At 41.3% G+C, this 15,085-nt stretch overlaps 1 protein-coding gene across 2 annotated transcripts in view; it reads left to right on the top strand.

The window, feature by feature from the left end:
- Positions 1–15,085, top strand: part of LOC120893191 (alpha-mannosidase 2) — a 93,027-nt gene that overhangs the window by 62,481 nt on the left and 15,461 nt on the right. For both annotated transcript variants that reach the window (XM_040294924.1, XM_040294923.1), the window contains one exon: positions 3,995–4,760. In XM_040294924.1, the coding sequence (XP_040150858.1) occupies positions 4,561–4,760 (200 nt within the window). In that variant the 5' untranslated portion in view covers positions 3,995–4,560. The remainder of the gene's footprint in view (positions 1–3,994; positions 4,761–15,085) is intronic.

The following is a 15,085-nucleotide window of genomic DNA, read 5'->3' as shown; positions in this document are numbered from 1 at the left end:
TAGGAAAGAGATTTATCAGTGCCAGTTTGCGAGCCATACACACATCCTGTTTACCGGTAGCTAGGGTGTAAGAGGTGGTAACACCATCGCCGTCGAGTGTTGCGTTTGGCAGACGGGAACAAAAGCCGATTGAAACGTGTGATGGATGAAAACTCGAAACCGTAGAGAATCCCAGCACCGATATGGCCCATACACACATACACACATACGTGCAGTGTGATTATTCTAGCAGCTCACCTACTCGAAACAATCTAATAACGTAATCCCTTTCGAGTGGGAATTGGTCGCAGCCAGGATGTGAAAGCTCTAGAGCACTAGGGTTCTTCGAGCGAGTGGGAGGTATGGGGCTTTCGGTACGTGTGTTAGGAGTACATATTTATCTGAAAGCAATGAGCAGGCGAGCTACGACGAGCTTCCTGCTTTCTTGCATTAACGTTCCGTTACATGAGCACGATCGATGTGTGCAAACAATACACAGAACAAATACGCAATTTCAGCTTCGTCTGGTTGTTTCGTCCGTTTAACCACGTTCTGTTTCGGATCGTTTTTGAGAGCATGGACGTTACGCCACCGAGTGGCACGTGGATGATACATGCGTGTATGTGTATTATGTGCAGACAAATATCAATATCAACGTGTTTTCGATGCACGGAAAACTGTTACGCTTTGCATAATGTTTACATTTTCTGATCAAACGAACTAGGCTAAGCGATGATTCCCAAAAGTTTGAGTAATCGATACTCTTTGTAGTAAGCTTTTTTTTTTTATTATCTTTTAATAGAATTTAACTGTCTAATAATCAACATACGTTTAAAAGCATGTCCCAACGAACGAAAATGAAATTATTTTAATATGCTCTTTTATGATGTTAAATTATTTTTTTTTAAATTTGATTCTTTCATTCATTTGTGTGATTCCCATCTACAAAATCTCTGTCGGACAAAATTTATGGGCAATCATTTTCCATATCAGTTCCATATAGTTTAAATTATCATGGTTACAAAAAAAAAACAATATATTTGAACAATCTTAGCAGTATCATCTCAAAACAATCTCTTTGATCAAATACAGCTGTATTACATACAAACCTGTAGTGTGGTGTAATATTTACGCAGCTTGTAAAAGGTGTATGGATGATAGATTTGCTTTACTGTACAGATCGATTCCAGCTGCTTCATATACCTGGTGCCAGATTGAGCAATTACAGTGCATGAAGAATGAGGTTGAACCCAAACAAAGGTGTTTAATAACGCATCACATGAACTAAATTAAGTAAGCCCTAGATCAGTATGCCGTTGTCCAACTATTTGCATTCAATCGTTTTCTCTTGTTATCAGGGCTACTTTTAATCACAACTCCTCAAGGTTTTTCGAGTTTCTTGTGTATTTCCTATTTTTTTTTGTATCGATAGCAATTCTGATTCTTTTTACTTCAAATTTGTATGATGATGATGATGATGATGGTCCCTCCACTTTCCCCTTCAAAGGTTCGAGAAGGACGAAATTATCTTAAAGATATTTAGGTATAAAAATGAAAGTAATATTTCTACATAACACTCGAGTGGATGATTGAATGTTTTCGACCCACTAATGAATCCGATAAGGTGCCGCTAAGTCCTATCATCTTACAACCAGCGGGTCTAAACCCCAAAATCTACTATACGCGCGCGTGTCTCGAATTTTGAAGACTCACATTATTTTTTAAATTTTATTCTAAATTATCTTATTTTTTCATAATAGCTGTTAAACAAAAACAAATTAAAAAATACACCATCATCATCAAGTTACACAATACAAACAAGCAAGCACTTCTAGAAGTATACATTCTACATTACACTATACTACTATACTAAAACACTTCACGACCACATTACTAAATAACCTGTTTCACATACAGTGCACATTCCTTTTTGAAATTTCCCAGACTTGTGGCGTTAACAACTTTTCTTGGCATCGAATTATACATACGAATTCCCTTATAGTATAAGGAGTTCTGAGCTCTTATCCCATTATATCCCATTAGTTGTCTTAATTTTCCACTTATTTTTAATATTCATCTCATTTTGATTATACTGTTTCATGGCGCATGTGGGTTGTATTATTTCAAAGATAATTATCGATTTCTAACACAAAAGAATAGGGCTACCTCAAATCATCTTTGTTTTATGTTTTATTTTTCGTAGCAACGCAATTCATCACGTTTGAATGAATTTACTAAACCTATCAATATATTGATTGTTTTTAATTTTTATATTTCGGTCATTGAAACATTTACACATCATCTACTTAATCTGTAGTCATTAGAAACCCTTCCACTATGGTATGATCGTAAAATTTTACGAAACATTGCAGATAAACTTTCCCCGAATAGTTCTACTCAACAGTACTCCGACCGAAATCGAAACATGGCTTCATTTATATGTAACTATTGACAATATACGGCTTTTTTGTTTCAATATAGGGCAACATCGATAGGACTGTGAGTGAATCAATGAAATGAATATTAACAAAGAGGTTTTAATTTACCACAACCTAAAAATAAATGCAAATCAAAAACATTTCGTAAACATCTGGAAAAAAGCATATCGTGTGTAACAATTTCTATGCTTTCAGTTACATTTGTTCTTGTGTTCGTGGAATTTATGAAAATGCATTCATTGGTATCATTTATCTGTATAACACTACGTAACAATATTTACCTTTTTCGCACTTTGCACTCAATTGATTGTGTCTATTAGTGCAGGTCAGTTGGCCTTTACACACGCATAAATGCGTCACTTTTACGATAACTGTAATTTTTGAAACATGTTACATGTGTATGGCAAATTTCATCCTATTAAAATCTCAACCATTCCATCAACAGGAATAAATTGATGCATGGTGATGGTCCAGTGCGATTTTTCATTGTGGTAAGGGCTTAAACTGAAACATATTTCACAGCACAATTGCTACTCTTTTGAAACGCACAAAATACAGCTTAAAACAGAATCCTTAAATTGGAGCATTACAGCCGTACGTGGCTAAAGTCAGCACCCGTTTTAAAGCACCCTGTTTTGAATGCAAACTGCAAACTCAAGCGCGATGATGGTACCATTCCCAAACGGTGCTAGAATATCGTTTGTCCCTCCCAATTCAGTACGCCATTGGGGTGCAACAGTAACAAAAAACACATCGAAGAACCATCGAGATGATGTATAATTTAAAATCATCCTTTTACCCCTGCTTACTCATCTCGAAACATGGCCCCGTTTTTTTATATGTATCTCACCCCTGATAGTTTCGCAAACCTCCTATACCCGAGGCCCACATGTCGCTGGGTGGTGCAGCACGCGATGCACAAATATATTCATGATTATGCATTTTTATGGAACCTGCTGCTGCTGCTGCTGTTTCGAAAACCACCCGCCACCCTCGCTCAACCATCGCGAGCTCTTCCGTGTTCTACCAACCGACACTCTCCCGGTGAGCAGCAGCAGCAGAATTACCCTGTTGTACTGTAAAATGGCATGCTGTGGGGAGCGACTTTAATCCATAGGGGCCACTTAAACCGAACCCTGGATGATGATGCAGCTCCCACGCTGCTGAAAACGTTCGTGCTCAGCAACATCTAGCTGCAACCCCACCGCAGGATATCTCCCGTACAGAATAGAACCGTGGCACTGTGGTTGGGCGATCAATTGACTTTGTTAGGCCAAGCAGAGAGGCACAGGGCTGGATGCAACCCCTTAAGCTGACAATCTCAATCTCCCCTGTGTGAGGATGGTGAAGAAAAAGGCAAACAAAAGGCACAAATTACTGCTACTCCACCCCCGTTGCTGGGCACTGCCACGTTGTTGCTCAGCCAGCCAGCGGCAACCTTGACAGAGGTCGTAACGTTGCGGTGGCTTTGTGTTGCATGCGAATCAGAAAACATAAATAAGCCAACAAGATACCAGCACCACAGCCGAGCGAGTTGCATTTAATCTTACATTATCCCCGCGTTTCTTTCGTTGCAGATTCCAAAGACGACTGTCCGCGAGCGCGGCTACAACGTGCTACATCCGCTGAAAGTGCGAATCACTCACTTGACTAAGCGCCGAGCGACGGACGACTATGGCGGTTGTCAATGCGCTGCTACACCCTGAAGTACCACCGACAGCTGCTAGGCAAACCCAGCGGAGCCTGGACCTGAGGCACACCGGCTAACCGGATGCCAATGCAGGAGTGAAACGTAAACGTGTACACAGCCCCAACTCTCAATACAGCGATTCGCGCGCGTTCGCAAGCCAAAAGGATCTCATACTCGTTTAGTTGATTTTAATTTCTCATTACGTTAAGTGTCACGTTTTCCTTTCACGTGCTGTTGTTTTATTCCATTGCGTGAGTGTGTGTGTGTGTATGTGTGTGCTTAATGTGCATGGAAACTTTGATGTAAATTGCTTGGGGTGTACCAGAACGCTGGTTGTGGTGATCACATCTCAACAGGCGGCACTTTTGACAAGTTGGCAAAACTAGATCGGATTAGAGAGGGACGGTAAAACAGCAAAGCAAAATAACAGAAAACAGAAAAGATAACGATAACATGACGATGAAGCTGTTTCGACGCGGTTCGCCACGATGTATCGGGCTGCTGTCTGCGTTCGTGACGATCCTGCTCTGCCTGTACTACATCTCCATGGGGCAACCGTCGCCGGCTGGATCCGGCCCATCCGCTCCGACGGGGATGGACGGCAAGGATGCGTCCGGCGGTCCGATGGCAGCGGGCTTAGCCCATCAGAAACGGTAAGTCCATAACATACCCTGACTTTTATGATTCGGCTTTCCTTGTTAACTGCGTGCGGGTTCGGGTTCTGTTTGTTTCGGGCCTGTCAAAAATGCCACCGAACGCCTCTTTATCATCGCTGTCTGGCGAATTTACATTCACCATTATTTCACCACACCACGCAGCCTCATTTCCGGCCGATTACCAGGGCGAATCCTTTTTCGTGCGTGTGTGCTTTTTTGTTTTATTCCGCGGGGTAAACACTGACACATTTCCGTACCGGAACGGGCGATTTGTTTGGCCATTCGGCAGCGAGCGAAACACGGATTATTATAGCGCGAGAAGAGAGGTTGCAGGGCGTGCAGGCCGGCATGTTGCGTGCAAAAATCGATCCAACGTTTACACGGCGAGGGGGTGAACAGATCATCTTGGTGCTCCCTTTCTCCGTGCCTCTCTCTCACAAACACACACAAACACACACACACTCATAATTTTACGGGGCAAAGTTTTATGTTTTATTGGAGGGCCACTTGGAAGCTGACGTTAGCGAATGTTCCGGATTCCCTGCCTGCTGGAGAGCGGTGGGTTGAGGCGGTGTGGTGTGGAGAGAGTGGAAGTTATGAGAGCCAATTTGGGATTATGGCTGCTCGTGCTTAAGTCGAAATTGTATGACTTTTTGGAATTGATTTTGCGAGCTGAAGAGTTTATTTGAGTTTTGTATCGGGACAAAAAGATCTGCCCGGGCATGTACCGGTGCGGTAGTAACAATGGACGGGTAGTTTAGTACGGAGCCCACATTACGTAGGCATTTACTGTGGGAGCAGGCAGAAAGTTGTTTGGAAGCTACATATTGAAGCAGTAAAACTAATACCGACGGTCATTCCAATGCACGCTATATTACCATGTCGAGATTTTGTGTCATTAAAACGGAACAGTCCTCTCAACGGAACGGTTGGGTCTAGGTAAGGGATCAAATGAAACGATGGCAGCTATTTGACGACAAGATCCGAACCGTTTTCTACGAACCTGGGCAAGCTACAAAGCTGGGCTTATAGTCTCTCGACATATTAGATTTAAGAAGAATTATTCATTTAGGAAGGATTACTTTTAAAACAAAGATTAAATGAAATTGCTTACTTTATAACAAAGGGTGGATTAACCAACCTGTGCATACATTTTAAAGCTGGTTAATGGTGGCGAACATGATCATTGACCATGGAAATTGATTAACCGGCAACCGTTCGGTCCCAAGCACGAATAATCGACGTTCTACTGTAATTCATTTAGGTAATAGGTTTGAAAACCTGCCGGTGATTCATAGGCATTAACACAACAGGTACAAAACAATTACATTCTAGTTTGTATACACAAAAATAAAATCAAACAATTCAGATAAATAAACCATATATGAATGAAATGGTCTAGAAACCAACGTTCTAACAAGTGTCCATGAAAAACTTTTTTTAAGGGAATGGAAAGAGGTTTCAACATTTTAAGCTTTTGATAAGATACGATTGCAACACTTTTGCCGTTGTAAATCGACTAATCAACATCAAAAGAAGCCTATCTGACTTATTATGTTCTATTCCATATTCAAAAATTGGGAAAACAAATCTTGCAGTTTCTATTTCCATGATTTAACTACAAACAATTTATTCTATCAATTTTTTTTTACACAATCGTTTTTGTGAGACTGACATTTCATATTACCAAATATATTTGCTTAAAAAATAATCTTTTATCGTAAACTTCTTTAAATATCGACCATTAAAGTGCGATGCTTTTCAACATTGGCGGTACATGGGACTGTGATACAATTTTTACAGCAAAAGCGGTTTGAATGATTGAGAATCTGTGTCACATTAATTGATGTGTATGTGCCACAGTTCCGAGAATTACTAATCTTCGGAGCAAATGTATCAAATGAAGCAGACACACAATAGTATTGGAAAAGGCTTTTAAAAATACATGCTGCCTTGAATGCATCATACCTCAGCGGGTTAAATACATGAAAATTGTAGTGGGTTAAGAAAAATTGTATTCATATATGTGTACATTACTACCCTTCTAGGCGGTTTGCATTCTTATCTAATGTTTGAATCTAATATTATACCTAAAATACACTTTGACTGGATTTTATCAATAACCTATTTCTCCTATTACTGATGATTCCTGATAACTAAAGAATTGATAAACGCGAAACTCTGTTGGAAGGATTTACGAAACATCAAAATATTTAAAGTGAATCAAATTAATGCCTAAGCGTTCTATAGTACGATAACAAAAATTGAGTTCTTCTTGAGCTTAATACTAATCAATCACAAAAGCGTAACAATATAAAGTACAAGAATGAAGCCTGAGCAACAATTGACTCTGCTCACATGCAAAACGGCATTCTGATTGAATCATGACTAAAAGGATCAGCGTTAGACGGCGACACTGAAGTAAATATGTAAATAATTCTCGCTTGTAGCAAGTTACCGTCAAGCGGCATGCGAGCGTGCGGCGTCAACAAAGGCCCATATATTTGCCCAAAATGTAATAAATCTCGCAAAATTAACACACGAGCTCGCAGTTAACCGGGAATCGAGCACTATGCTTGCAGAATTCGCTTGCAATCGCTCCGCAGACCAATTATGAAATGTAACGCGCCGATTTCAGGGTGAAAGAACGGGAAGGAAATAAAAGTACGACTAAATTGTCACACTGGCACACTGAAGTTTGCCCATAATTCTCGCCGCCGATGGTGCCGCTAGTCTTAGTGCCATTAAATGCGACGGGACAGCATGTGTATGAGCGCGGGAAAGCGCTAACCTACATTAAGGTAGAACTTCCTTCCTGCCATCCAGACGATTCTGCTGACGAGAATGGTCGATCGTAGCTTCCGCTTCTGCCCGGTTGCTAATGTCATATTTTCGGGCTCACTAACTGGTGGTACAGTATCAGTGCCTGGGGCAGTTGGCAGGGCGGATAGAGTATTATGCTTCAGCATAGAATCGATCGGAAGTCGAAAGGCTAGATGCCCGGGATGGAATGTAATGGGAGGAAGGTAATGTCGATGAATTGGTGTGTGGCAAGCGCAAGAAGTGTTGGTGCAGACCATACATTATCCCCCTTTTCCTCTTGCTTCCTGCCCGATAATGCTTGGGGCGATGTTTTTACCCCCGTTCTCGGCCCCGTACATACAACGCCCGCTTAGAAGGCCGGGCGAGCAAGCCTTTATCTGAAGGCAATAAAAAATCACATAAAGCGAGATATAAGTGAGCATAAATATTCCTGCACGCGCACCAACACATGGCCACATCACCAATCCATACCCGTTCCGCTTAATGCCTGCTGGCCAATGCGGTACGGTTAAGTACAATGTGTCCATGTCAATGCGTGGGCCAACGTACTGTCGTAATCGTGCTATACATGCTTTACGGGTTGGGAAAAGTGGCGTGAGAATATTCTGCTGCTGCTTTCCTTGAAAGTGGGACGTAAAAATGCAACAACGAGAGTGCAATGCGCGTGTAAATCTAATCGATAGAAAATTCAACCTTGTGCACAGTGGGATGTTAATGTGTTTTTCCAAGGAATAGGTACAATCGTTGTAGTCTACTCAACGGTTTACCATACAGGGTGTGAATTTTCCTAAGCTAATATACCTGTTTGATTACTTACGCAGGTATACATAGTTAAAGTATTTTTGTTTGAAGAATTAGCAGCGATCATGTCATCCATAATCTCAGTCGTTGAGATGAGCATCTGTCGTTGAGGTGCAACGATGAGATGTTGAATGTGACCAATATTCAATGAATGACATAAAATTGAAAACCTAGTGATACTTGGTGGTGTTCTTGCTCTACAATATGGCGAATCATTTGCGTTACTAATTTAAATCCCTGAAATACTGTGAGCTGAAAAATGCTTTCGACCGAAAGTGTAGTTCGTATAAGCAATTTCTTCATTTTACTTTAGAAGGAAATTCTCCACGTTGACAGCCTGCCTCAAGGATTTATTCTGTTCGATATAATAATACAAACATTCCATCAAAATCCAAGAAACAATTGTTGTACCAATTTTTAATTAAAATTATTTTCATTTTCTAATAAATTAATCCTAGCTTAATCTAATCGGCTTGGCTATCTATAAATATTTAATTCGCTCATAGTATAACAGAGAGGATTGCTGAGTTCCATACGATATTTGAACCCACTAACAGCTATACCATTGGATCGACCGTTGTTTCCTATACTTCCGACAGAAGAACTAACAAAAAGCAATCAGAGTATGAAGTAGGCCCAAATACACGCTTAGTGAGCCAGTACCATCGACAAACGACAATATTCCCATCCACCACAACAAACTTGCACCACTGAGTGATGTCCCCGGGTGTACATCCTAGATTCTAGCACCGTGTGATGCAACTACAACCACTGCTTTCCCCGCGGGCGGAAGTTTAAGGAGGAAAATATTGGAACAGCTCTCGCTCTTCCCTCACGTGTTGTTTTTCTTCCCCTTTCCATTTTCCAACTCTTTTACCCGGGCCTTCTTTTCGCGAACGGTAGAATCGACCGCTTCGGTTGGTTGGCTTTCGATTGCTTTTCACTCGAAGTGGGCAAACTTTCTTCTCGCAAGCACTTTGGCTGGGATGTTGCGCACCCGATAGCAGCAGCCCAGTTCTTCACCAAGATGCGCCCCGCGTGGCAGTGGGATGTTAGGGAAGTAAAAATAAATAAATTGTTTGATAGGCAATTACGGCCAACAAATGACCGGAAAGGGTGAGGGGAAGTGGGGGGAGAAAGCGAGAAGATGCTCAATTTGTACGCTTGAAGAACGCTTCAAAGTTAAGCCTAATTTATTGGTGCATGCAAGTGAAGTCTATACTTGACAAACGTTGAGTCGTTTCAAACCATTCATTACTCCGTACAGAGTGTGTTAAATCTTCCAGATGGAATTAGATGCTGTACGGAAGGATACAAAGAACTCATTTTACGCAACCCCACCCCCTTGCCCTCTCAATAATTATTTATTCTTTGCCTAAATGGTGTGGCGAAGTCCATTTTTATCAGAATACGTTTCCTGTCACATCCTGGGAAACCTTGATTTTCTTGATTTTAATTACTTTTTTACTCACTGTTTGCTTATCGACCGTTTCATTCTCGTGGAATCGGTCGGTTTTGGCTTGACCTTTTAACTACTTTCCACTCCCGAAAACATTAAATGTACGGACTGTCAAAGCGAAAAAGCACCGTTTTTGGGAAATCAGCTACCAGAACTTTTACCAGCAAGAAACAAAACTCAAATAACCCCTTTTCCGTCCCACAATCCTGACGTGAAGATTGTAGAAGCAGCAGAAGATTTGCTAGAATTGTTTGTGTTTGGGTGGAGAAACTTTTTTGGGGCTAGGCTGGAAGATAAAGTGTGCTCCAGAAACGATTCAACCGTGTACGGTACACAGCAGAAGCAACAGCAAATCCGCCGACACAACTCGGTTTTCAGTTCCGTGGCTTCGCCTTTCAAAGTGACATCGCTTTGATGTTTGCCGTACGACGTGGTACATTAACCAATCCTCCCGATGTCTGCCTCGAGGACAACCGAATGTATTTAATTTTTTCCTGCAATTCAATGTATTTCACCATCGAACGGCACTGTGTTGGGTTTTTACGCTTTAGTAGTCGATTACCGAAATTTACCTGCTGATAGTTACATACGACCATTTGCTGCGGTGGAGGTTTATGGTGACAGTTCTGTGTTGACATGACATGTAGTAATGTAATTACTGATTGAAAATGAACCTGCATTGCCCCGGACACTGTGGGCAGCCACAGCACAAGGATGCTTCGCCGAATGTGTGTTGGAATGTCACCGTGGAAGAAACTCGTCCCGATGTTGCTTCCTGCCCGGTGACTCAACGCTGGATTATGCAGATTCGATCCGATTCAATTCCCGGTACTGTCTTGCCCTGTGTTGCCCTATACACTGCGGGCGTACGATGTGCCAGACAGACAACACCGGTAACCATAATCCTGTTGCCATGCACCAAGTCCGGGCAACTTTGTCAACCGCCATCGTCCGTCGTTTCGGAACTGCAAATGGATTCGGTGACTTTGCTGGGGGGGGGGGGGTGGTGACTTTGTTGGGGGTATGCTTTGCCAAGCCGTGTGAGAGCTGATGCTTTCATGACTTCTCTTTCTCGGTGACTGCAAACAACGTTTCTTCATTTGCGGTTTACCGTTGTGAATGCTCGGTCAAGCAAAGTTTGGTACGAATCCGGCTGCTTACTGAGTGCGGTATTATGTCGTGTATGTGAGTGTTCCGTTGATTTCAGAAGGGGTTTGAGATGCATTTAGAATGTCTCGGAGGTGCATTTGGACAATTTGGTGTACATTTAAACAAATTCATGTTCTAGCCATTCTTATTGAAATTGACACACATTGACATGGACAAAACATCTGGATCCATTTAATGATATTAAAGTAATCTTTAATAGCAAATATCCCCCAGTTTCTATCAAGGTACCAAGGATGTTGACAGCATTTTAACGTTTATGTATTTACAAATATATATTCATACAACTATATGAAGTTACGAATATCTGAAACATTTTCAAACTCTCTAACTTTTCTATATGAAGACCCGGTTTCCTTGAACAAGTTCCTTAAGAACGTAAAAAAGACCATAAAGAATTGCCAAGTAGCAGATATTATTATAATCGCAACATGCTAACCACCTGAGATAAAGTGTAACATCTTTGAAATTAACTATTTCTATAAATAGTGTGTATTTTGTTTCATTCCTTTAAAAAAGTTTGTTAAAACAGACCCAATATTTTGTTGTCTTCTTTCAAACAAGCTACCGATCTTGCTTCACTAAGCCTTACCATACACTCACCGCACATGACGATGCATTTGTCAACGGTGGTGTTGAGCTGTCAGAATCAAACTCAAGCTCACATGCCAATAGCATGCGCCGCAATCTATTCGACATCAAATTCAATTGAAGAGTGTGCTTTTGAAGAGAAAAAAATACGTACAGAACGGGTACCCTATCCCTCGGGAAGCCCCATTACCTCTCTACACACGAGAAACGAATGGTGCCACACGTCGTTCGTCGCTAGATCGTTGAAATATCTTTCGTTTACCGCGCAGCAGGAAAGGCAGTAGTAGTAAAACATTTCCACCGTTTCGTCACCTTATCTCCCTCAGAGTGTGTTGGCTAACTGTCTGTCAACGGCATACGCCCACACACGAACATTTTCGCATTTACGCACATGGAACTAGCGGTGTGTGCGTGAGAAAGAAAGCCTGCAGTAGCTTTTTAAGTGACGCTGCTCGGCATACTGCGACCTCAATATGGGAATGGATCTGCATTGTAGTACAAATTGGATTATGTTCACGTACACACACACATACCAACTCTTTCGCAGGATGTTATTCCCTCTTTTTGTTGCCATTATAGAAAGGTCATTGTTTCCCCCGGCACAAATGTGTTTGAAACGATCCTGCTGGCAATGTGCTGGACGAACCAACAGCCAACACCATACACAGATAGCATTTTTCTTTCTCATCAACTATTCGCCACTTGGACTGGGTAGCAAATGACCGACTATTGTGTTCTACATCGTCTCACTACTAGCCGGTGTACATGTCCAGCGTTTAGCCATTCCCACGTGGCTTCTGTTCAAAGGATGTCTGCGTTTGGAGCCGCCATCAATCGGGGAAGGGGGGGAATCCGGGACTATTGGGATTTCGTGTGAGCTCCGGTAAACCTTATTGCATCATCACCATCATCGTCATCATCGTCTCCATTGCGGATGACACCATTCTGCCCGCACTAGATTGTCAGAGAGAGTGCTCTGCGTTTGCTCGCGAAATGTATGACCTAAGCTGCGTAATCCATCCTTCGGGAATTGCACACGAACCCTCCGGAAGCAATTGTACCGGCGAGAGATATTCCTGGAAGAAAATGGCATCTATCTTTGCAACACCGCGCACGGAACACAATTATTCCCTTGTTGCGAACGACGCGGCAACGACGGTGGAATAAAAACACATCATTCGCCAAGCGATACCACCGTCCGATCGGATTTCGGTTCACACTCGGTCCATTATGGCACTCTGCCGGACTCTGCTCGTTCGCGGCGTACATCACCCAGGACACTAATGGACGGAAAGGCAAACACGACCACAGCGTCCTCGGCACAAGCATCGACGGTCGGTTGAGCTCGAAAGTGTACGGGAGAGCAACCCCCCAAAAAACGGCGTATCCTTCCATTTCTCTCCGTTCACGTCCACATCTCGGCGGTTCGGTTTATTAGGAAGCAATTGGATTAGTCCGGCGGTGATCTCGCCCCTCGGTTCCGGTTTGGAACGACCTGCTGCTTGACCGTTCCCGTCCATTGGTCTAGTCCGTCCACTGTGGCCACTGTTTATAGCGTGGTCTATTTGATTAGGGCGCTTTTTTCTACCGTCGACTGAGTCGAGTCTGCTTTGTGTCCGGATTGCAATCACGTGCGAATCCGTTGCCTCACATGGGTATTCATCTAATGTATCTGGTTTAACGATATCAAGTCTCGAAACCATGCTGCGTCGCTGCTCCGCCTAACGTCCCCGGTGCAAACGAATGAGAGCGGGGCGGTGGTTAACTAAGTTAAACTAGGGTTGACATGTTCAAACTTGACACAGGAATTGAGGTCAATTTGAGGGCTACCCATAAACATTTGGTCGAACTAAAATGAGAATTTTAGACTAATATTTTATCTATGCCTTAAGCTTTCATGCTAGATACGGATGGTCGCTCGTATTATCTGCTTTCGAGTTGTCCAGAATACCTACTTTAAGTTGTTATTACAGTTTTTTTAGTATTACTTCATATGACTATTTATATCAAATGAATATTTTGTGTGATTAGATAATGTTTATTTTTTCCGTAATCAATACAGGGTTTCCACGATTTATTGGTTGATTCCCATCAATTTTTGGTGGGTTCCCATATTTGTTTAGTGCGGTCCCACGATTTTTTTATCGTATCCCATAGATTTCTGATTCGTTCTCATAATTTATTGGTATGTTCTGATTGGATATCAATGCAATTGGACCAAAAAATTCTGAGAACTGACCAATAAATCGTGGGAAACCCTGTAAGTCCGTATCAGACCTTCCTTCCGTTAATAAATACATAAATAAATAAATAATTAAATAAATAAATAAATAAATATGGAGCAGACTCGTAGTACAGTCGTCTACTTGTACGACTTCAAAACATACACGCAACGAGTTCAAGTCTCATATGTACCGTTCTCCCGTAACAAGGAGTGAGTTATCGGACTGCATGCTACTAATAGCATGTCTCGATAGCACGGTAGAGGTCGGCATGTAGTCGTTACTTTAGATAGAAGAAACAATAAATTATTGTTCCTGTAATGAAAGTGATATAGTTTTATATCTACTAAAGTTGTCAATAGTGCTATAGTTCATTTAATAAGAATGTCTTTCCTTTCCCATGCTAATATGATCCTCTACTAAAATCTAAACAACAAATTAGGATGATGACAATGTCAATAAAATGTACATTGTTAGTGGTTATAATTACTACGGTCGATTCGCTGACATTATGTTCAGTGTGGTTTGCGTCTACCACTGAACGGGCCGAACATTCCCCAAGGATCCCTATCGAGGCTAAGAGAAAGATAAAAGGTCACACTTTCGTTAAAGCCCACAACAAGACACAGTTTTTTAGCGTCATCAAATAACATAACTGCGTAAAGAACATTTGCAAGATTTTGATTTTTGAATAGCTATGGACGAAGGAAAAAGTTCTGTAATATTGTATAAACAAATTAGACTTAACACAAAACGGCAATTATTATTATTATTATTATTAATGCAATTAATATTTTTTATTTAAAAAATAGTTCAAAAATACTTTACATGAATGTGTCTCAATGTGATCAATGGGCGCTCAAATGGCTGAATATGCATTTTATTGGCGTAAAACATATATTGGAATGGTTTCGTTGAATGATCTCTGCTAACCGTTTACATCAAAATTAAATCTAATCGAAATTAAAGTAATATAAACTACTTATTTACTGAAATAATTTACTATTAATTTACTTATAATTATAAATATTAATTTACTAATTAAAAAGTTTTAGTTATATTTGTTTCGTTTTTGTATGTTTGTTATAGTTTCAAACATCCTTTTAACACTTTAAGCGCCATGTCATATAAATTCGCATGACGGTTTTAATCGCCGTTCCGCTTTGCATCTGACGCTCAGTGATTCTCTTGAGAACGAATGAGGTAGGAAAGAGAGCACGAGAACGACATGAGCTACGCCGCTTATCGCAATGAAACAA

The sequence above is a fragment of the Anopheles arabiensis genome, chromosome 2 (assembly GCF_016920715.1).
Source record: "Anopheles arabiensis isolate DONGOLA chromosome 2, AaraD3, whole genome shotgun sequence".
Taxonomy (NCBI): Eukaryota; Metazoa; Arthropoda; class Insecta; order Diptera; family Culicidae; genus Anopheles; species Anopheles arabiensis.
Note: the sequence above shows the minus strand (reverse complement) of the source record. Positions and strands in the feature narration are given on the sequence as shown.